This window comes from Lathyrus oleraceus, chromosome 2 (genome assembly GCF_024323335.1).
Source record: "Lathyrus oleraceus cultivar Zhongwan6 chromosome 2, CAAS_Psat_ZW6_1.0, whole genome shotgun sequence".
NCBI classification, from domain to species: domain Eukaryota; kingdom Viridiplantae; phylum Streptophyta; class Magnoliopsida; order Fabales; family Fabaceae; genus Lathyrus; species Lathyrus oleraceus.
Genome location: NC_066580.1, coordinates 29,519,173 through 29,541,475, shown reverse-complemented (window position 1 = coordinate 29,541,475; position 22,303 = coordinate 29,519,173). Strand labels below are relative to the sequence as shown.

Genomic DNA, 22,303 nt, shown 5'->3' with positions numbered 1-22,303 from the left:
TTAGTTACTCATTACTTGAACAAAATGCATTGCAAAACTTATGAATATTACACAACAATCACAAAGAAGGAAGCTTCAATGAAGAATTTCATTGAATTGGTGCTTCTCATCGCTCATATCGTGTTTGTCTTATTCCAAGATAATCTTTTTACTAAAAAAAAATCTAAGATAAAAGTTTAAAATAAGGTGTTGAATGTTGCACTATTCCAAAAAGCTTTAAGTATGAGGTGTTGAATGTTGCACTACTAGTCTAAAAATAAATTTTTATAGAAATAATCTAAATATCATCCTCAACTATACATGAAAACAAATTCTCTTCAAATGTCAACAAAACCAATCAAAGTAATCCATTAAAGACTTAACATGATCATGGATGCAATCTCTTTTTTCCACAAAGAGGAACACCAAAGAGCTTCACATAAGAACCATTACAATCCTTAACAACATTACCATCATTTGGTAATTGAGATACCGATGAATCCAACTCAACAAGCTTCAACATAGCAGCACTATTGTTGTTGCTTCTTTGTTCAAAGGATGTTGCAGGAGTCACATGGTTTTGAATGAAATATATGATGTCATTGTAGAGATTCTTCATGTGAGTGAGTTCTGATAATAGCATTAGGTTCTTTCTTCTTAGTCTTTGATTGTCCTCGGAAAGTGCTGTTAGGATATCAGTGGTTGGTTTAGGAGATTGTTGTGCTAATGGAGTGTTATCAATCCAACAGATGGTTTCATCTTGTTGGAGGATTTGAGGTGATTGTTCATAGTATTGTTGTTGGTAGTTTTGAGATGTTTTTCTTCTGTGGATTTCACATAGTAGATGTTTTTCTCCTTTTTTGAAGTATTCATTTGCAAATTCCCATCTATCTGCAACCACCTTCTTGAAACCCTACAAGAAGAGAAGCGTAAGAGTTTCTAGAAACCCTATTCGAAATGTATCCGACATGTGTTAATATCGGACACTTACATACAGCTACTTTGATCAGAAGCGATCAGACACCACTAGACACCAACACATCTGATTATATTTAATTATTTATTTTTTTATATTACTATGATATTAGCATGTCATTGTAATGTATAGTGTCTGTATTTTGTGTGAGTAGATCAAAATCAATAAAACACTTAAATATGTAATCACATTCGATTATTAAGGTTCCGTAGTTTGTGATATTGTTTTAGAGAGTTTATAAAAATAATTTATTTAATAATTATAAATTATTTTCAACTTATTTTAATAAATTCTTAAGTAATTTGAAAAAAAGAATTTATGATTTATATGAAAAAACTTATATATAAGTATTTAATTTAACCTACATATTAATGTTTTATTCTCATGGTCAATCATGCAACAATGTTATGTAACCTAAGAACACAATCAAGAAATGATGAGTAATCAATTCACAAGTTAATCTTATGGTTCAAATAGTGAGAGAGAGAAAATAAAAACTTTGTGAGACCTTCACTTTTTATTCTAACAAAAGAAGATATCAGTTCCAAATTCAACTGTTAATGGCATAATTAGGTGAAAAACCTAACTCAATTATATGAAAGTTTGTCATTACTCAAAACTCTTAATCATACTTATCGGAGTTCGGCTACTATCAAAAATAATCTTTGACCAGACTTTACTTATTCTCCGACTAATTGAACTACGAAATACTATTAGTCTATTTCTCGAATCAGATAGTTATGAATATAAGAAAAAGAAGAACAATCAAGAAAGATAGAGAAGATAGAAGAAGTTAGAGATTCTCACATAGGTATTTAGTTGCCTAACAAAGCTTGAGAAGTTGTTGTGTTTGAAAAAATTGGGAAGAAGATCTCTAGCAAACTCAGGAGGTCTCCAAACAACAAATGTAGATTCATCTTCACTCCAAGAGACAATGTGGTCGGTGAGAGGATCATCAACAAGTTGGTATGTTTTTGTTAAGAATGGAGCAGGTACTGTTTTCTGAGAATCCATAGTGAACATCATGTTGTTATCTTCACATCTCTCTAGTGTGAAAGCCATCACTAAAACCCAAGAGTTAGTGCTTTCTTGTTATACTCTCTCTTAATGTACCACCAAGTTTTAAAACCCTATCTCACTCTCTAGCTACTCTTATTGAAAATAATACTTATTAAAAAAATGTAAATAAAGAACACGTGAGATCGTATACGAAAACTTAACTCAATTGATAAATATTTTAGTATTATATTATTTTGAATTTGAATTTAAAATGATTTTAATAGTTGTGTATATGAATTTTTAATAGTCATCGTCACTTCATCTAATTATAAAAATAATAATAAAAAAAAATATTTAATCCCAAAATTCAACTTGTGTCAAAAAAAAATCACAAAATTCAACTAATAAAGAAAAAAGATTTAATCATGGGATTCGACAAATTGTGTCTATATTTTTTATTGACGAATAATAATAACTTCTTAATATTATTTAAATTTAGATTTGGTCTAATTTACAGAGTTGACTCTGATAGATAAAAATTTATTTTAAAATATTATGAATTAATTTACGAGATTATATCATATTCTAATCGACTTTAAGTCTATGTCATTACAACTATAAGATATTATCTTATTTGAATGTTAGAAACCAATCTATAATTTTGTCTTTAAAAAAAGATGTTTTGTTAGATTAAAATTTATAAATATTATAAATAAATTATTTGTTGAGTAAAACTTTGTGAAAACAAAAACAAAAGACATATAATTTAAGTAACTCTTGTTTTGTCTCTGTCCCTTCTCTTATCTTAAATTGTTTACTAACTTTAAGAAGCATATGAACATGTCAGTAGAAACAATGTGTTTTTGTAAGATAAACTATAATAAGATCCAATGACTTCATTAATTACTTATTTGATTGTTCTCTTGGAGGATTGATGCTTCTTGAGAGATGAGCTATAGTTTGTATATTTATTTTTGGTGTGAAAATGTTGTCATATATTTTATTGAATTCTCCAAAATTTGTGGGACAACTTAATAATCTAAACAAGTAAAATAAAATAACTATTGATGTATTATTTTTTATATTTGCAATTTTCATCACCAAACCATCATAATAGATATCAAAAAATCAAAATTATAATTTAAATATAATTAAAAACTAAATATACTATTTTTCTTGTACTTAAAAAGTAGTATTAGCTGATTATTAAGATTGGGATAGAAACTTTGACACCAAAATTATGACTTTTTTTATTTTTCTTCCTATGAAAAAGGTGTCTCAAAAGTCAGAAAAGATAAACACTATTCAAGAATAATTTTGTAACTTTTTTCAGCTTTTGATATTTAAAGCATCCTTTTGTTTTGGGAAGAGATGGTTTTTGTGGGGATGAATGTTGGGTTGTGATCACGAGGACCACGAATATAATTTTAAAAATTTTCTCATTATAGGGCTAGTACTTCAAACTTACCTCTTGTGTAGTACTACATAACTAGAACATTGTAGAAATTATTTATGTAATATTTAATAATTATATTTGATTATTGATAAGATGTTTATTTGATATATTTTGATAGATTGAAATAGTTGAAAAAAAAGATGTTCTTAAATTTTTTGATGATTTATAAGAAGTGAGATTGATATTTAGATCCATAGATATTTTAATGTACAGTTAAATAGGAGACAAACTGTTATAAAAAAAAATAAGAGAAAAACATATATGTTTAGATTTTTTCATCGATGAGATTAAGAACTAAAAATTTCATCATGGAATAAATAATTTTCAGAGTTGTTTCAAATAAAATGATAAAACATGAGAAAATATATTCCAACGATTAACATATTATTACATCATTTTTCTTTAATATTCTTAATTTTTTAACATTGTATGAGTGAATCTTTTATCGAAAGTTTAAAATTTTATGTATATCAATTTTGTATCTCTTTAATTAATCAAAACTCACTTTATTGTGTTTAACAATTTATTTTATGAATTTCTTAATATTTAAATAGCTGAATATACTCATAATTTATAGTTAACCTTCTTAGTAGTTTAAACTAATATTAAATAATCATATTATATAAATTTATAAATAGTGAAGTTGTTTGGTATCTACTATCAAGGTGGAACATTCTGACCTTTATTCATCTTTTTATGTACAACATTCAAAGCACACCCGTGACTTAGAAAAAAAGAAGTAGCTCCATCTAGCCTCAAATCGTGTAATTAAATATGTGTATATATATATATATTCACTGCAAAGTTATATAAGTGAATCTTCTCTTATTTAACCATATTTTTATATCTCACTTCTCAAAGCTTCTTAACAATAGTAAATAAAAGACAAAATGATACATAATGCATGACTTTAAGTGCATGTTCAGATTCCCTTTCTTAAAAGTAATTATTATGTATAAACCAAACTTTACTCGATTGGTATGAAGTTGACTCGTTAAGTCTTAAAATATATTATAATTAGTACGATAAGACGAGTCGGTCGATCAAACATATATATTTCTTTCACTTTATTTAAAGGACGGATCAAAATTATAGACTACACATTTAACTATACGTCTCATATTTTTTTACAGATTTTTGCAGAAAGCATATCGCTTTTTTTTTTTATCATGGTGAATTTTCGGAACTCAAAAAAGTTTACTACTTTGTTTCCCTTCCCTTTTTTTTCTTCTAACATTCTACTTAGAAAATGAAGTGAAAAGTGACATAAAGAAGCTCTTGCACACTATTTGTTTGTCAAAGTATAGGAAGCCTCTAAAATACTACTCTACATGATAGTAACTCCTTAGAATCCGAAAGGTCTAAATAAGATATTTCAATAATTGAGAAGATTCTATTCCAAAGTTAATATTACCATCATTTTCAGGTTTTTCAGAGTAAAAATATGTATGTATGTTAGTACATCACATGATCTATCTCAATCTCCATGTGACCCACTGCATGTCTTTTTTGAGAGAAGGTTTTGTCTTTTTATGTGTTTGCACAAATCTAAATGCATAACATGTGAAGAAGAGCATGTGATGTGGTAGTAGCTACTCCTATTTTTAAAATTAAAATGAAGAAGATGCTTCTAAAAGGTACTGTAACTATTACTATTGGATTAATTAACAAAGGGAGAAGTTTGAAAATCTTAGTGGTTTTGTGAATTGACATCTTGTTAAGGAAAGATACCAAATAAAAAATATTTAATATAAAGATTTTAAATGTTAACTTATTAATTGATTATCTTATGATCATGCTTTTCATATACAATAAATAATAACAATAGAACAACAAAAAAAATTTTTTTATAAATTGATATATATATATATATATATATATATATATATATATATATATATATATATATATATATATATATATATATATATATATATATATATATATATATATATATATATATATATATATATATATATATATATATATATAAACAATCTTGTTGGAGTTAAATTAAAAACTTTGAATAATTATGAGTCAATTTTGATGAACAATATTCAATCAATCGAATTCTCACTTGTTCTTCACTCTTCACTCGAGTGAATCAATCAACCTTGGTTGCAAGCCTGTATCGCTGCATAATGATGATGAAAACAAGAAAAGAAAATTGAATAAGAAAGAAGATTAGGGTTTGACAGAAATTGGGGAAGAAGATGATTTCTGCAGAGTCTCTCTTTGCCACAATCTGTGAAAAATCTCGTTAATTTTAAAACTACAAGTCATTACAAGATTGATATGAAAATAGGGTTTGCTCCCTCTATTTATAATTGAGCTGGCTTGCTCCCTAAGTTAAAGCGCAAAAATTATAAAGGCCCGAAATACCTATTTGGGTCTAAGTCGAAATCATGTGTCAAGCAACCCGCTTCGACACTTCGACATCTAATACAACTCGATCACACTACATGTTTTAAAACATCCTTGTTTCTGTTGAGCACCACTTGCTTCGACACAAGGAATTATAATTCAACACACCATCTAATTCATTGTGTCTAAGTTATCTATATTCACCATAGACCTTAACTTCTTAAACACTTCGACCTGCACTCCCTTCGTCATGATGTCTCCAATCTGATTCTCGATTCTACAGTGTTCCAAGTACAGCTTCGCTTTTGCTACCTCCTCTCGAATATAATGGAACCTCATTTCGATGTGTTTGCTTTGTCCATGCGTTATCGAATTCTTCGCCAGATTGATAGCAGACATGTTGTCGATCTTCATGGTAATTGCTCCATGATTCTTCCATGCAATCTCTTCGACCAGATTCACCATCCATGTTGCTTGACATGCACAGAGAGAAACAATTATGTACTCTGCTTCACACGACAACAGTGTTACTACCGATTCCTTTCTTGAACTCCAAGCAACTGGTGCACCACCTAGCATAAACATGTAGCCAGCTGTGGATTTTCTATCCTAAGCATCACTACACCAACTTGAGTCGGTGTATCCCAATAACTTGCATTATTTTCCTTCAGCAGCTGAAGGAAACAAAATGTCGTAGTCGAGATTTCCTTTCAGATACCTTAGTATCCTCCTTGTCGCTGCTAGGTGTGATACCTTTGGCTTCTGCATGAATCTGCTCACCATACCCACATTATATGCTAGATCAGGCCTTATGTGACAAAGTGTCGCAACCTAAAAAAGATGCGAAACGAAACAACTGGCGAAGGAAAAGAAACTGACAGAAGAGTCGCCACCGTTCGTTATTTATCCCAAAGGAGGAAAAGGAAACGATCGAAGAAAACCTGAAGGAAAAAGGAAAAGACAAGGTCTTGCAACCAAATCTAGGGTTCGGGAGTCGATTATGCGAAGGGAAGGTATTAGCACCCCTACGCATCCGTAGTACTCTACGGGATCCACTCTTGTTGTTCTTGTCTAAAGGGTGTAGGTGTATCTAATGTACTATTTACTAAAAGAAAGGGTCAACGGAAAATGACTCGCACGGATGTCGCATCCACTGCATACGTATCTCATCTGAATATGAGAATCAGAGTCTTCGTAGCTCGACTACCTATGGGTTAAGGAGGAGTGTACTCGCTAAGACATCACGTCTTATGCCTACGTATCTCATCTGGAATGAGAATCAGAGCAAAACGTAGTTCAGCTAACTACGGGAACAAGGGTCTCAATTGCAACTAGGGCAAGAGAAAGGGAAGGTCTCGATTGCAACGAGGGCGAGAGAAAAGGATCGCAACAAGGGCGAAAACAAACAAGGATTAGTTGTTAGTCGTCAGTCAAAACTCGGCAAGACATCGCATCTCGTGCCTACGTATCTCATCTGAACATGAGAATCAGAGTTGTCGTAGTTCGACTAACTAGGGGTTAAGGATTGCCATCTGAACATGGACTTACAAAGGAGGACACCAGTTGTGTCAAAGAAGAGTGGGCAATGTGTTCACGTCCTAGCAATAGGTGTCGCAGCTCGCTGAATCGAGTCTTAGGCGGTTACCTCTTTGCAATAGAACGGACTGACATGCCACAAGATCGGAGACGCACGGAAGGTCTAAAAATGGGGAAGCTCTGCCCTAGAGTTGTCATGCAATATGGACCTATGTGTTAGGATTTACAAATGGGAATATCTACCTAATGTTAGCATGCAAAGAATAAGGGAATTCTACCTATGTTATCATACAAAGGGTTCTACCTAATGGGTGCTACCTAAGCGGAACAAGAGTCGACGAAAGGAGCGAGGAGAGGAACCATGGATAAGGGTAGATGGCGATGCCTGAAGCAATCGACTTACAAGTAGATGGCGATGCATGAAGCAATCGACTTACAAGAGAAATGGCGATGCATGAAGCAATCGACTTACAAAAGAATGGATGAATGCGTGTTGGTTCTGTTAAGTTTTGAAAAGGCTTACTCGACGTTGGATCGAGCTTTTGATCTTGTTTTGAAATGGTTATCGGATGTTCGTTTTAATTCTCGTATTAACAGATGAATAAAGAATGAAAGAATAAATATTATACACTTCATGAGAGAGGGGTACATTTATTATGAATGGGGATTGTTCATGGCAATCAAACAATAAGAACATATGCCTCATACATCATACAAGTAGGCAACAGTTAATCAATCAGATCAGATGAATAAACAAGTATATAATCAAATCAAATAATCAAAGAATGAAATGAAGGAGCATTAGACAATGCATGAGAAGTATAAACATGTTAAACAATCAAACAATAGAAGCATGGATGAAAGAAACAAGTGTAACAGGTATTAGATGAATCAGACAGATGAAACTATGCACACAAAGGATCACTGAATAATTTAATCGGGAAATGATGCAAGGATCAAATAAAATCAAGATGAAAGGCCTCTAATATATGGCATATGAGATGAACAAGGGAGGATCAAAAGATCTCTTCAATTGCCATAAGCAATCCCTAAGTTAAACATCAATCATAGAAAAGTCAACTGAAAATTCAAGTCAACTTAAAAAATATGAAATAAATAGTAAATTAATCAATAAAATTATGAAAAATTAAACTAAGTAAGGTGGGGTCAGGTCATCATCATCCCCCAAAAAGATTTCAAAAATGGTGAAAATTGGTTATGTAAATCAATTGAAATAAAACAGAAGTCAAATGAAAAGTCAACCAAACAAACTAGGTCAAAAATAAATCCAAAATAAATTTAAAATGGGAAATAAAATTCCAAGAAAAGGTCAGGTTGACCATGAGACACTGGTCAACCTTCATTCCAAAAATCAAAAGTTAAAAATAATTCTAAGTCATGAAAATAAAATTAATAAAAATATGTGTGTTAAAACGAACCATTTAGAATAAACAATTAAAATAAAATATTAACATTAAATAAATATGAAAATAAAAATTAAATAAAATTAAATAAAATATTAAGAAATGTGGAAAATATTTTTTGGTATTTTTATGAATAAATAAAATATTTTTATTAATTAAAAATAAAACAGAAAATAAAATGAATTAAAAAAGAAAAAGAAAATAAATGTGTTAATGGGCCAGGCATGTGGGGTGTAGATAGCGGATAGGGGAAAAGCCCAGCCCAAGCGAAATAAATTTGAGCGTGACATTAAATAAAGTAACATTTAATGAAATAATGCATGTAAACCCTCATCAATCGGTCACGCTGGCTTTTAGTCACAAAAAGACAAAATTGGAATGGATGGTTGTGATTAAAAGAAACGCGCATGATCTAGCGGTTCATAGAGTGACACATCTCCATCTCCTTCCCAAGCCAAACCCTAACCCCATTCATGAATGAGCTCATGAAATACAATGGGTTTTTTCCATTTTCAACAACAAAATGCAACCTCCATGATTTACCAAATGGCACGACATAAAAAGCAAAGTTCAAGTATGCAATGTGAGGTTCATCATGGTATTTTATTTCATTAAAAATAGTGACTTGAACATAGAGAAATATGGACAACAAGACAGCCACACGCACACGGATATGGACAGAAAACAAACATCACAAATTCAAACTTAATGGCAATGCCTCATGCTGAGGGCTTCATAGACAAGCATGGCATAGTGTTAACATGGAAAACAACATGAGGATGAACATGGCAATGGCATGAAAAAAATAGTAATAAGCATAGCATAATGGTGAACATAAGAAGTTATACATGTCCATGGAAGAAAGAGTAAAAAGCTTACCTAGTGGAAAACAGTCCACTGCTTCTTGATAGTGGAGGAATGGAAGGAGAGATGTGTTGTTCTTGGTGCTTCAATGCCTTAGCTTGAGAAATGGAAATGGAATGAAACTTAATCTTTTTCTCCTTGCCTTGCTTAGCTCGAAATATCACATCCACCACCCTTCAGGTTATGGTTTTAGTGCTTATATATGTTGGATTTAAAGTGTCTAAATGGGCTTGCAAAAGTGACTTGTTTGATTATGTGCAAAATGTGCCAAAAGTGAGGTGGTGAAAGCAAGCTCTTGTTTTGGAAAAACTTAAGTTAGTGGACAAGAGAGTACATGGCCAAATGAGGAAAAGAATGTGGGCTGGTCGATTTTGCAGCTTGACTTGGTTGTCTTGTGCAGCATAAAAACAGTCCAAGGTGAGGACTTTGTGACCTTGTATCTTGATGAGTACATGACCAAATAGCAAGGCAATGCAAACAGTAAAAAGAGTTCATGGAGCTTAACATCTTTCATGTTGGGCACAAGTTGAAATGATGAGTGGAAAGAGGTGAAAAATGACCTTAAAGTTCAGGTTTCATCATGCCAAAATGGTTGGGCCAGTTTGGCCTAACATGCTGCCTAGAAATTCAGTTCATGATGCCAACTTTAGATGAGTGCATCTCTCAAACAAATGATCCAAATGGGATGATTCCAAAAGGATGTGAAAGAGGATATGGCAAGGTACAATTGTTATGAAGAAAGTATTTTCAAATCGTTCCTTGAAGGGCAAGAAATCTGGCCAAGAAGTCTTGACAAATTTTGCAGATTTTGGGACTTAGAAAATTTTCTAAGTGTCTTAAAAAATGTCTCACTTTGACTAGGCATAACTTTCTCAATTTTAATCCAAATGAAGCAAACTTTATATCTCTAGAAAGCTTGGAACAAGAGGAACAACTTTCATGTTGGAGATATTTTCAAATGGAGCTTCTATACTGATGGAAAATGGGCTTAAAGTGGGTGCAACAACCATGAAAACTTGCCCTAAATGGAAAGTCAACCATTTCCAAATTTAGTAACTTTTTCAATTCCTGATTAGATGATGAATCCATGATCCAACCTTGATCAAATTTCACATGTAGGATCCCTTAGGCATGGATTTTGAGATTCCACCCTCAAAATGTCAGGAGTTGACTTTTCTGGCCCCACAATTGACTTTTCCCAAACTGTCTAATTCTCGATTCCATTGATCAATTGAAGCATTTCTAGCTCAAATAAAGAGCTGATTTTTTGTATGTAGACCCTTGTGGACATATGGAGGGCCATGGAAAAGAGTTTCACCCAAAGAATCAGAAATAAACTGATTTTAAACTAAACCCTAATTTAGGGCAAAATGATCAAGAATTGATTGCACTGATTGCCAATGGATCTTTTTGAGATAATTGTGAATCTTCCTAGGCCAAGATGCCTCTCTAATCATGACATGAATGAGCCCCTCTATTTACAACCAAACATTGCTTGTTGCAGGTAGCCATGAAACCATAATTTCTGATTAAATCCAGATACACACTCTCGGAGCTCTGAATCCTCCACTAATGAACTGAGGACCATAATAAGACACTTGGACCTCCTCGAGACCCTTGTAACTTGCATATTTAGAGGATGAAGTCCAATTCCCAATCTTGCTTTGTGTGGGCTTCTTCTGTTAAGGAGTGATCAATCAAACTCTGATTTACATGTCACTAATGAAACATAATCCCATGCTTCCAATGAAGGGTAAATTTTGGGGTATTACACAAAGGTATCGAAGTGATCCAATGAGTCTTCTGTACTGCGTTGGATCGATATCATCTTTATTTGTGTCTTTCGATAGTTGCCATCTGGGCTCAGCTAGAGTCGAAACTGGGTCGCAATCTTGTATCTCAAATATCTTGAGTATTTCGCCTGCATATCTTCTTTGGTGCATCATCAAAACTCTACCACTCTTGTAGAATTCAATGCCAAGGAAATATGAGAGATTTCCCAAGTCTGACATTTCAAACTCCTCACTTAGGTCATGTTTGAAATGGTTGATCTCCTTCTTGCAACTTCCTATTATTAACAGGTCATCGACATAGAGACAAAGTATAAGAAATCCATTATTGCTTCTTCTTACGTATACTTCATGCTCAGTTGTGCACTTTACAAATGCCTTTTTCCTTAGGAAATTGTTTGTCTTCTTTTTCTGAGCTCTTGGAGCTTGCTTAAGTCCATATGGGGCTTTATGCAGCCTGTATACCTTTCTTTCTTCGCATTATTTTACAAACCTAGCTGGTTGTGCAACATACATTTATTCATCTAAGAGGTCATTCAGGAATGCACATTTCACATCCATATGACATGTGTTCTAGTTGTTCATGCTTGCTAGACCAACAACCAACCTGATTATTTCGATCCTAGCAACAGGTGCAAAACTTCATCGAAGTCGATTCCTTCCTTCTGAAGAGATCCTTTCGCCGCAAGTCTTTTCTTGTGTCGAGTTACTTCACCTTTGGTGTTCAACTTCACCTTGTATACCCACTTAACATCGATTGCCTTCTTACCTTGAGGCAATTCTACAGGTGACCAGGTGTCGTTGTCTTTGATTTCAGTTCCTCATTCATTGTCTTCACCCATTTTGATTCCTTTACTGCCTCAACTACATTGACTAGTTCGACATCTGCATATAAAGCATAATGTACCAGCTCACCTTCATCATCGATCATATCATCTGATGTAATCACACATTTTTGCAACCTTACAGGCATGTGTCTTGTTCTTTGAGGTTTGCTTGTGCTTGCTTGATCTATGACTTATTCTTGTCGATATTCTCTTTCGACTTCAGTTGTTGGTTCTTCACATAGGATTCTCACTGAATCTTTCTTGACATTTTCATTCCAATCCCATTCCTTAAACTCATCTATGATCACGACCCTGATGATCATTAATTTCTTGTTCACTAGGTCAAACAACTTTTAACCTCCAGTCAAATGATATCCTATTAGGATCATCTAACTCGACTTGTCATCAAGTTTTCTTCTCAACTGATCTGGCACATGTCTATATGTTATATATCCAAATACCTTCATATGACTTAAGTTAGGCTTGACACTAGACCAACACTCTTCTGGTGTAATTCCTTATAGCTTCTTCGTCGGACATCTATTCAAAATCTATGTAGTTGTCGACATTGTTTCTCCCCATAATTCTTTGGGTAGATGCTTGCCTTTCAACATACTTCTCACCATGTTAATGATGGTTCTATTCTTCCTTTATGTCGTTCCATTCTACTGTGGAGTGTAGGGTGGCACCACCTCATGCACAATCCCTTATTTCTCACATAACTTGTCGAAGTCTTTCGACACATACTTGTAAGACCCCAATTTTGACCCTAAGATCCCTCATGGCATCATAACATTGCATTTGCATTGCCTCAAGGATCTTTAGCATCTTGGTTCCCTTTGCCTTTGGGTAGGACTCCTTGTGATTGGTTTGAGATCACCAAGCATGCTTGAATTATACACCATTGTTTCTCTTACTTTTGTTTACTAACCAAAAGCATAAAAATGTGTCACTAACACTTTTTTTGTAGCTTGAGCAATCACAAGGTCTGAGCTGTCATGTTTGCACAAATAAATTTTCAAAAAAAAAAACAACAACCTTTGCAACAAATGTGAAAAGGGCTCCCTAGGAGTACCTAGGATGCTTTGGGTGCCTAATACCTTCCCATTGCATAACCAACCCCCTTACCCAGATCTCTGACATTTTTACTAGTTTTTGATTCGATAAAACTTTTAGGTTTTTGTTCGCTTTCTAACCATTCCTTTGGATAAATAGAAGTGCGGTGGCGACTCGACTTGTATGATTTACCTTGGATTTAGTCAATATCTCTAATGGTAACGAATACCCCGCTATAGAAAAATGGCGACTCTGTTGGGGATAAGAAATCCTAGTGGGTTTTGCCTACTTTTCATATTTGTTATATTGTATATTTTTCTTTGTGTGACATATTTTTGTGCAATTTGGGATTACTGTATTGTATGTAATGATTGAATTGCTTGAATATTAATTCCTTGTATGCTTGGTGATCTTTGTGAGATGAGTTCTATACCCGAACTCGAGTGCACTTAGGATAGGAGAATGGCATAGTCTTGTCGACTTGTGTGGAGTTATTCCTTAGCAAGTTGACTTGCAAGCCCATTCACTTGGTGGAGGTTATGTTGGGATAAATAATGTCACACAAGTAAGTTGTGGTTAGACATTACTCTTTCCAATATAGACCTTAGAAGCCAAGGACCTTAGTTTACCAAGCCCATCTTGGCCTATTCTTAGGATGCAGTGCGAAAGTCATTCAAGTGTAAGATTTGATACGGTTGTTACGTGATACTACACTCATAAGAGTCTCTCTTGAGAATATTTTTGGAATACGACTAGTCGTTTCTCCAATAATATCCGAAAGATGGGATGATGACTATGGGAACCTCTTGTAGAACATGTTTGGCAGGTTTAAATCCTAGTACACTCCCTTTTGGGTGGTTCTTAACCTAAACTCCATGCTCGTGACTTGCAACAAACCCTTGATTCATGGTTGATCCGTTCAGGTATCCTTAATATCAATGGAACTTGGGTGTTGATAAGGTGTAAACCATAATCCACCAAAATGGATGGTTGATATTAAGGATAACATGATCCATCCCATGACCTTTGTTTGGTGTGCTTTGCTTGATCCTTGAGTGTGATTGTTGCATTCATGCATTCATGCACCCATTTGCATCCATATCATCAATAAATAAGAAAATTTTCAAGGAACTTAAGAGGTCTATTTGCAAAATTTTCAGACATGGAAAGACAAAGAAGGAATACAAAGAAGTACAACTTCAGGCAACCAGATTTGAAAGAGTTAAGGAATCTGACATCCTATGTATTAGATCCTTTGGGTTTCAAGGTTCGTTTTGGGAAGCTTCTTCCTCTTCTGACTACTCAGGTGGATGAAGGATTGATGAGTGTATTGGTGCAGTTTTATGATCCTTTGTACCGTTGCTTCACGTTTCCGGATTTTCAGCTTTTGCCTACACTTGAGGAGTATGCTTATCTTGTGGGTATACCTGTTCTGGATCAGTTGTCGTTCAGTGGCTTGGAAAGGGTTCCTACTTCTCAAGAGATAGCAGACATGTTAGACATAGATGAATCTCTGGTTGGTGCTCATATGACTACCAAAGGGGGAATTCAAGGTCTCCCTTCTGAGTTCCTCATTGCTCAAGCTACTATGTATGGGAAGGCCATGAGTGAGGACGCCTTTGAGGCCATATTTGTACTTCTCATCTATAGGCTAGTATTATTCCCCAACATCGACAAGTTTGTGGATGTGAACGCTATTAGGATCTTCTCTACTCTTAATCTCGTTCCGACTCTGTTGGGCGATACCTACTTCTCTTTGCATATGAGGAATGCAAAGGGTGGTGGCGCCATTGTGTGTTGTTTGCCTATGTTGTATAAGTGGTTTATTTCTCACTTACCTCAGATGGTCGCTTTTAAGGAGAACAAGGAAGGTTTACGGTGGTCCACGAGACTTATGTCTCTCACTAATGATGATATCTCTTGGTATAACCATGTGTATGATGGTGTGCAGATTATTGACTCTTGTGGCGAATTCTCCAACGTACCTCTTCTTGGTACATGTGGTGGGATTAACTACAATCCTGTTTTGGCACGTCGGCAGCTTGGGTTCCCCTTAAAGGATAAACCCAATAACATTCTGTTAGAGGGTGTATTCTTTCAGGATGGTAAAGATCCCCAAGGCTTGAAAGCTAGGATGGTCCGCGCTTGGCACAAGATTCATAGGAAAGGAAGGAAAGAGTTGGGTCCTAAGAATTGCATCGCTTTGGAGCCTTACACTGTTTGGGTTAGGAAGAGGGCGTCTGAGTATCTCATGCCTTACGAGTATCCGAGACCTACACCTATGATTATGGCTGGGCCTTCAACCCTCCCTAATCAAGGAGTAAAGGAGTTGAGAGACGAAGACCGTTCACATGCCTGGATCCGTGAACGTGAAGAGTTGCTTCAGCAGATTAAGGAGAAGGATGCGTTGATTGAGTTTCTTGAGCATCGGGTTATTGATGACCCTGATGATGTATGGACTTCTCTACTTCCTCAGTCTTCTAAGTTCTAGAAGAGGAGGTATGATCGACTCGCCAAAGAGAAGGCCGATATTGAGGCAGCCTACGAGAGAGAGGTGAAGAGGCTTCGCGCATCTTATCTTCCTGTGTCCCGAGCTTTAGATGATTGTTTCTAGGGATCCATAAGACGATTATTTTCCTTTTCTCTTGTATATGATTGATGATGCTGCACTTCTTTTCCCTGATATTATTTGATGAGATATTTCCATATGTGATAAAATGCTTAATATTTCCAGAATTTGCAAATAAAACTCTAAAGTTCCTTTGAAATAAAAAACAAATCATATGCACAAGCATTGCATGCATCATATGCATAAGCAGGTTATGTTTCCGGTCCCTCGCCCTGTGGTCTAACTCTGTGTCCTTCATTTATTTTGAAGACAAGCTGACTCACCGGTACTACACTAGACCCAATATTTCAAGACCATGGATTCACGAGGCAGGCGTTGTGACGTCCACCCTACACCAGAAATTGAAATTCGTGAAAAATAAGAAGCTAGTGGTGGTAGGGGAAGAAAGGGCTCTCCTGGTTAGCCACTTGTCTTCCTTCTCTTATATAGATGCTGAGGATGAAGTTGGAACTCCTTTCCAAGCTTTATCTATTGTTGAGCCTATTGAGAAAAGAGCTCCTTCATTTGCTTCCTACAAAGATGCAAAGTTGGCCATTGAGCGTGGTGCAACTGCTGGCTTAGGAAAAATGATTGAGTTAGAAGACAACGAGTCCCGGGCTGGCATAGGTTTTTCTTCTGGTACTTTCTGTAACACCCTTCTACCCAAACGACATATTTAAATAGATTATCAGAGTACAACATGTAGAAGAGTTTACATTCCTTACAACATAATACTTTTATCACATCACAACAAAAAAACATATTATTTATTTTATTAAAACTTCGCAGCGGACAACAACACCAATATTATCATTCATCATATAACAATTAATAATAATGTTTCAACATTATCTCAACAAAACATCTCAACATATTAGTCATCATAAACAACGTAAATAATAACCAATTATCTATCGAATCCCATAACCCCGGTGTCACATGACCAGAGCATTTGACTCGACTCTGCAGAATAACTCTACACTTATTCTTCAAACCTCAACAATAGCTACTCTTCTTTATCTGCACATTGCTCATCATAGATGAACATAAACACATGCAGAAGGGGTGAGAATTACATTATTAAATAATAATATAACGACAGAAATATAAACATAAATATATTTCACATATGCCAACACAGCTCATCATAATCATCATAATCATCATACTCATGAACATCAACAAAACAACATATCAAATGCAATGCACACACCCATGCATGACTCAACACGACTCGGTATACCCATTTTGTGACCAACTACAGGATCACCACTCCCAGATTCATCACCATAGAATCCGAGTTCCCCGCAAGGAACCAAGCCTCTCAACAAGCCCGGAGTCAACAACATCATTGGAACTCAGTCCGTTCATCACTAGGCATCGGCCTTTCATGAATGCATGCACATCAAACATGCATCATAATCAACATAGCAACAACAGCATCATATAGTCATGTTATCATCATCATTAATAACATGACACACAACTCAACAAAACAACAACAATATTACAACGATATCACATCGTTACATAACACATTTATAACTAAACACGTAAATTCAACATCTCATCATCATAAACACCTCATACACAATCATATAATCATTATTAATTGTTTATAATACAATTACAGCGACTTACTAAGAGTCTCGCAACTCGACGTACCCAAAACTCGCCAACATCAACTTCTGCACAGCACAGTTCGCGCCGCGCAGCAGGGTTCGCGCCGCGAACGGTGCGTTACAGAACTCCTCTGGATTCTGCCCAGTTCGCGCCGCGAACTGGGCTTCGCGCCGCGAATCGCGCGCGAACAGAAGCCCTCTGCTACAGAACCTAGCGCAGCTTTGCTTCCCTACTTGCCATAACTCATACTCCACAGCTAACAACCCAATATCAACATTTAACAGTCATACATACACAACATACTTCGGTTATAAAGCATATAACTCAACGAAACTCACAAATCGGGGATTTCCATCAAAACCCCAACTTTCCCAATCTCCCTAAAATCCCCAAAATCCATCAACAATCCAACATATATCATGAATTTGCTCGCATATTATCGTTTAATAAGGTTCAGACCCCTTACCTCTTTGGATTGAAGGAAGCTCTGAGCAATCTTTGGCCTTTCCTCTTCCTTCTCTTTCTCTTCAGCGTTTCTCCCTTTTTCTGACTCTGAGGCAACAATACGTGAAAACACCCTAAGTTCTCACTTTGGCCTCTTTTTATCCAAATTCCACTTTTACCCTTCCACTCTTCATATTCCATTTATTTATTTAATTGTTATTAAATAATTAACATCTATAATAATAATAATAATTCCCAATATTATTTAATAAATCATTTTACTTTCAAATAATCATATTAAAATAATATTTGAATTAGTCCAACAATATTCGGGGTGTTACAACTCTCCCCCACTTTAGAAGTTTTCGTCCTCGAAAACATACCTCAAGCAAATAGAGCCGGATACGACTCCTTCATCTGATCTTCACGCTCCCAAGTCAAGCTCTCACCAGCGGGACCTCCCCAAACAACTTTCACTAGAGCAATCTTCTTACCTCTCAGGGTCTTCTCTTCTCGGTCATCTATCCGAGTTGGCAACACCTCAACGGTCAAATTATCCCTCACCTGGATATCATCCAACTGAACAACATGCGAAGGATCCGTAATATATTTCCTCAACTGAGATACATGAAACACATCATGCAGATTAGAAAGCGACGGCGGTAAAGCTATCTGATACGCCACTTCCCCAACCCTCTTCAAAATCTGATACGGACCCACAAACCTCGGAGTAAGCTTTTTAGACTTTAAAGCTCTACCCACACCTGTCGTCGGAGTAACTCTCAAGAACACATGATCTCCCTCTTGGAACTCAAGTGCCTTTCTCCTCTTATCATGATAACTCTTCTGACGACTCTGAGAAACCTTCATTTTCTCCTGAATCATCTTAACCCTTTCAGTCGTCTGCTGCACAATCTCAGGTCCGAGTACAACCCTCTCACCTGATTCATACCAACACAATGGAGTTCTACACCTCCTACCATACAATGCTTCATACGGAGCCATACCGATACTAGCATGAAAACTATTATTATAAGTAAACTCCACCAACGGCAAATAACTATCCCAAGAACCACTCTGCTCCAACACACAAGCTCTCAACAAATCCTCCAAGGATTGGATAGTTCTTTCAGTCTGACCATCAGTCTGAGGATGATAAGCTGAACTCAACCTCAACTTAGTCCCCAACGCTTTCTGCAAACTTTCCCAAAATCTAGAAGTAAATCTGGGATCTCTATCAGACACAATACTGGATGGAATACCATGCAGCCTCACTATCTCCTCAATATACAACCCTGCCAACTTCTCTAAAGAGTGATTAATCTTCATCGGCAAGAAATGCGCCGACTTAGTCAATCGATCCACAATCACCCAAATAGAATCATTACCTTTCACCGTCCTCGGCAATCCCGTCACAAAATCCATGGAAATGTTATCCCACTTCCATTCAGGAATCTTCAAAGGTTGCATCATACCTGCCGGTTTCTGATGCTCAATCTTTGACTTCTGACAAGTCAAACAGGCATACACAAACTTAGCAACATCTCTTTTCATACCAGCCCACCAAAACAACTTCTTCAAATCTTGATACATTTTAGTTGCACCTGGATGGATACTCAATCCACTCCTATGGCCCTCTTCAAGAATACTCTTTTTCAATTCAGACACCTCAGGAACACAAACTCTACCTTTAAATCGCAGGATGCCATCCTCATCAATCTCAAAATTACCACCATTACCCTGGTTAACCATAGTAATATGATCAACTAGAGCGACATCAACTTGCTGACCATTCCGAATATCTTCCAGAATTCCACTAGTCAACTTCAGCATACCCAACTTTACACTATCAGCGGAAACTTCACAACCCAAACTCATATCACGGAACTGTTCAATTAACTCAAGCTCCCGAACCATCATCATAGACATATGTAGAGACTTTCTACTCAGCGCATCTGCAACTACATTAGCCTTACCGGGATGATAACTCAATTCAAAATCAAAATCCTTCAGTAATTCTAACCACCTTCTCTGCCTCATATTTAACTCTTTCTGATCAAACAGATACTTCAGACTCTTGTGATCACTGAACACTTCGAATCTGGAACCATACAGATAATGCCTCCACATTTTCAACACAAATACAACAGCTGCAAGTTCTAGATCATGCGTAGGATAATTCCTCTCATGAACTTTCAACTGTCTAGAAGCATAAGCTACAACTTTACCATTCTGCATCAAAACACCACCAAGACCCATCAAAGAAGCATCACAATAAACAACGAAGGACTCACCAGGATTAGGCAAGATCAACACTGGAGCACTGGTCAACCGCCTCTTCAACTCAACAAAACTCGCTTCACAAGCTGCATCCCATACATACACTTGACCCTTCTTAGTCAACTGCGTCAACGGCAATGCCAACTTAGAGAAGCCCTCAATAAATCTGCGATAATAACCAGCTAACCCCAGAAAACTGCGTATCTCAGTAGCAGACTTCGGAGTCTCCCACTGTAATACAGCACCAACTTTAGCAGGATCAACAGAAATCCCACCACTCGAAATCACATGGCCAAGGAAACTCACTTCCTTCAACCAGAACTCACATTTAGATAACTTTGCATATAATTTCTTTTCTCTTAACACCTGCAAAACAATTCTCAGATGTCCTGCATGCTCTTCTTCCGTCTTAGAATATATCAATATATCATCTATGAACACCACAACAAACTTATCGAGGTACGGATGAAATATATGATTCATATATTCCATAAACACGCCTGGAGCATTAGACACACCGAACGGCATCACAGTGTATTCATAATGACCATACCTCGTACGGAAAGCAGTCTTCGCAATATCATCTGACTTCACTCGGATCTGATGATAACCCGACCGCAAATCAATCTTACTGAAAACATGAGCTCCAACCAACTGATCCATCAAATCATCAATCCTCGGCAATGGATACCGATTCTTGATAGTCACCTTATTCAACTGCCGATAATCGACACACAACCTCATCGTACCTTCTTTCTTCTTTACTAACAATACTGGTGCACCCCAAGGAGAAACACTTGGACGCACAAACTTCTTCTCAAGCAATTCTTCAAGTGCTTCTTCAATTCAACTAATTCAGTTGCCGACATTCTATAAGGAGACATCGACACTGGACTCGTACCTGGTACTAAGTCAATGGCAAATTCGACTTCACGTTCTGGAGGTAAATCACTTACATCCTCCGGAAACACATCCTGAAATTCACAGACAACATGCAAATCTACACTCACCACTTTCTTATCCGCTTGCAGAGACGCAAACAAAGCGAATATCTGAGCTTCATCTTTCACAAAATCCCCCACCTGCCTAGCAGATAGAAATCTTGCCTCATCATTCTCACCAACTTCAGAAAACTGCACCGTCTTTCTATAGCAGTTGATGGACACGCCATAGAATTCTAGCCAATTCATTCCCAGAATAATATCAATTTGGTGCAAGGGTAAGCACACCAAATCAACCACGAACTCTCTCTCAAAGATCGTCAAAGGACAACCTCGACAGACAAAAGAAGTCTTCACAGAACCATTAGCAGGAGTATCTATCACCATACTTCCGCCTAGGGACGACATAATCACACCAATCCTGGTCGCACACTCATACGAAATAAACGAATGAGTAGCACCAGTGTCAACAATAGCAAGCAATTCAACATTATTAATCAAGCAAGTACCTTTAATCAGATTATCTTCTTTAGGAGCTTCAGTCCCACTCAGAGCAAACACCCTACCAGTAGTATGAGCTGCAGTAGCCGCCTTCTTCGGTTTCGAGCACTGCGAACTGATATGACCTTTCTCACCACAATTAAAACATGTCGGACCAGCATCCTTACATTCCGTAACTCTATGACCAGCCTGACCGCATTGGAAACATCTCAGCACTTTCTTGGTACAGCTGTCAGCACGGTGGCCTGGCTCGCCACACTTGAAACATTTACCAGCTATGAGAGATCCTCCCCCACTTGGCTTCTTCTCATCTACCACTTTCTGCTTACCTTTACCATTCGGAGATGCATAAGGACTACTACGATCCTTATTCTTCTTCTCACTAAGACTCTTGTAATGGGCAGTCCTAGCCTTGCTATCTTCCTCAAATATCCTGCACTTGTTAACCAGTGTAGGAAACCTACGAATCTCCTGGTAACCAATGCCTTGTTTGATCTCGGGACGCAACCCGTTCTCAAACTTGACACACTTGGATTCCTCAGCATCAGCATTATTATAATGAGGACAATACTGCACCAGCTCCTCAAACTTCGAAGCGTAATCAGCAACAGACATGTTACCCTGCTTCAGTTCTA

The 22,303-nt window shown here is 36.3% G+C and overlaps 1 protein-coding gene across 1 annotated transcript; it reads right to left on the bottom strand.

Moving 5' to 3' along the window:
• Positions 1-246: 246 nt before the first annotated feature.
• Positions 247-2,110, bottom strand: LOC127117857 (heat stress transcription factor B-4b). Its single transcript, XM_051047979.1, has 2 exons — positions 1,763-2,110; positions 247-892 (listed from the first exon to the last, which is right to left on the bottom strand). The coding sequence occupies exons 1-2, from the start codon at positions 2,015-2,017 to the stop codon at positions 368-370; spliced, it is 780 nt and encodes a 259-aa protein (XP_050903936.1). The 5' UTR covers positions 2,018-2,110; the 3' UTR covers positions 247-367.
• Between the last annotated feature and the right edge of the window lie 20,193 nt (positions 2,111-22,303).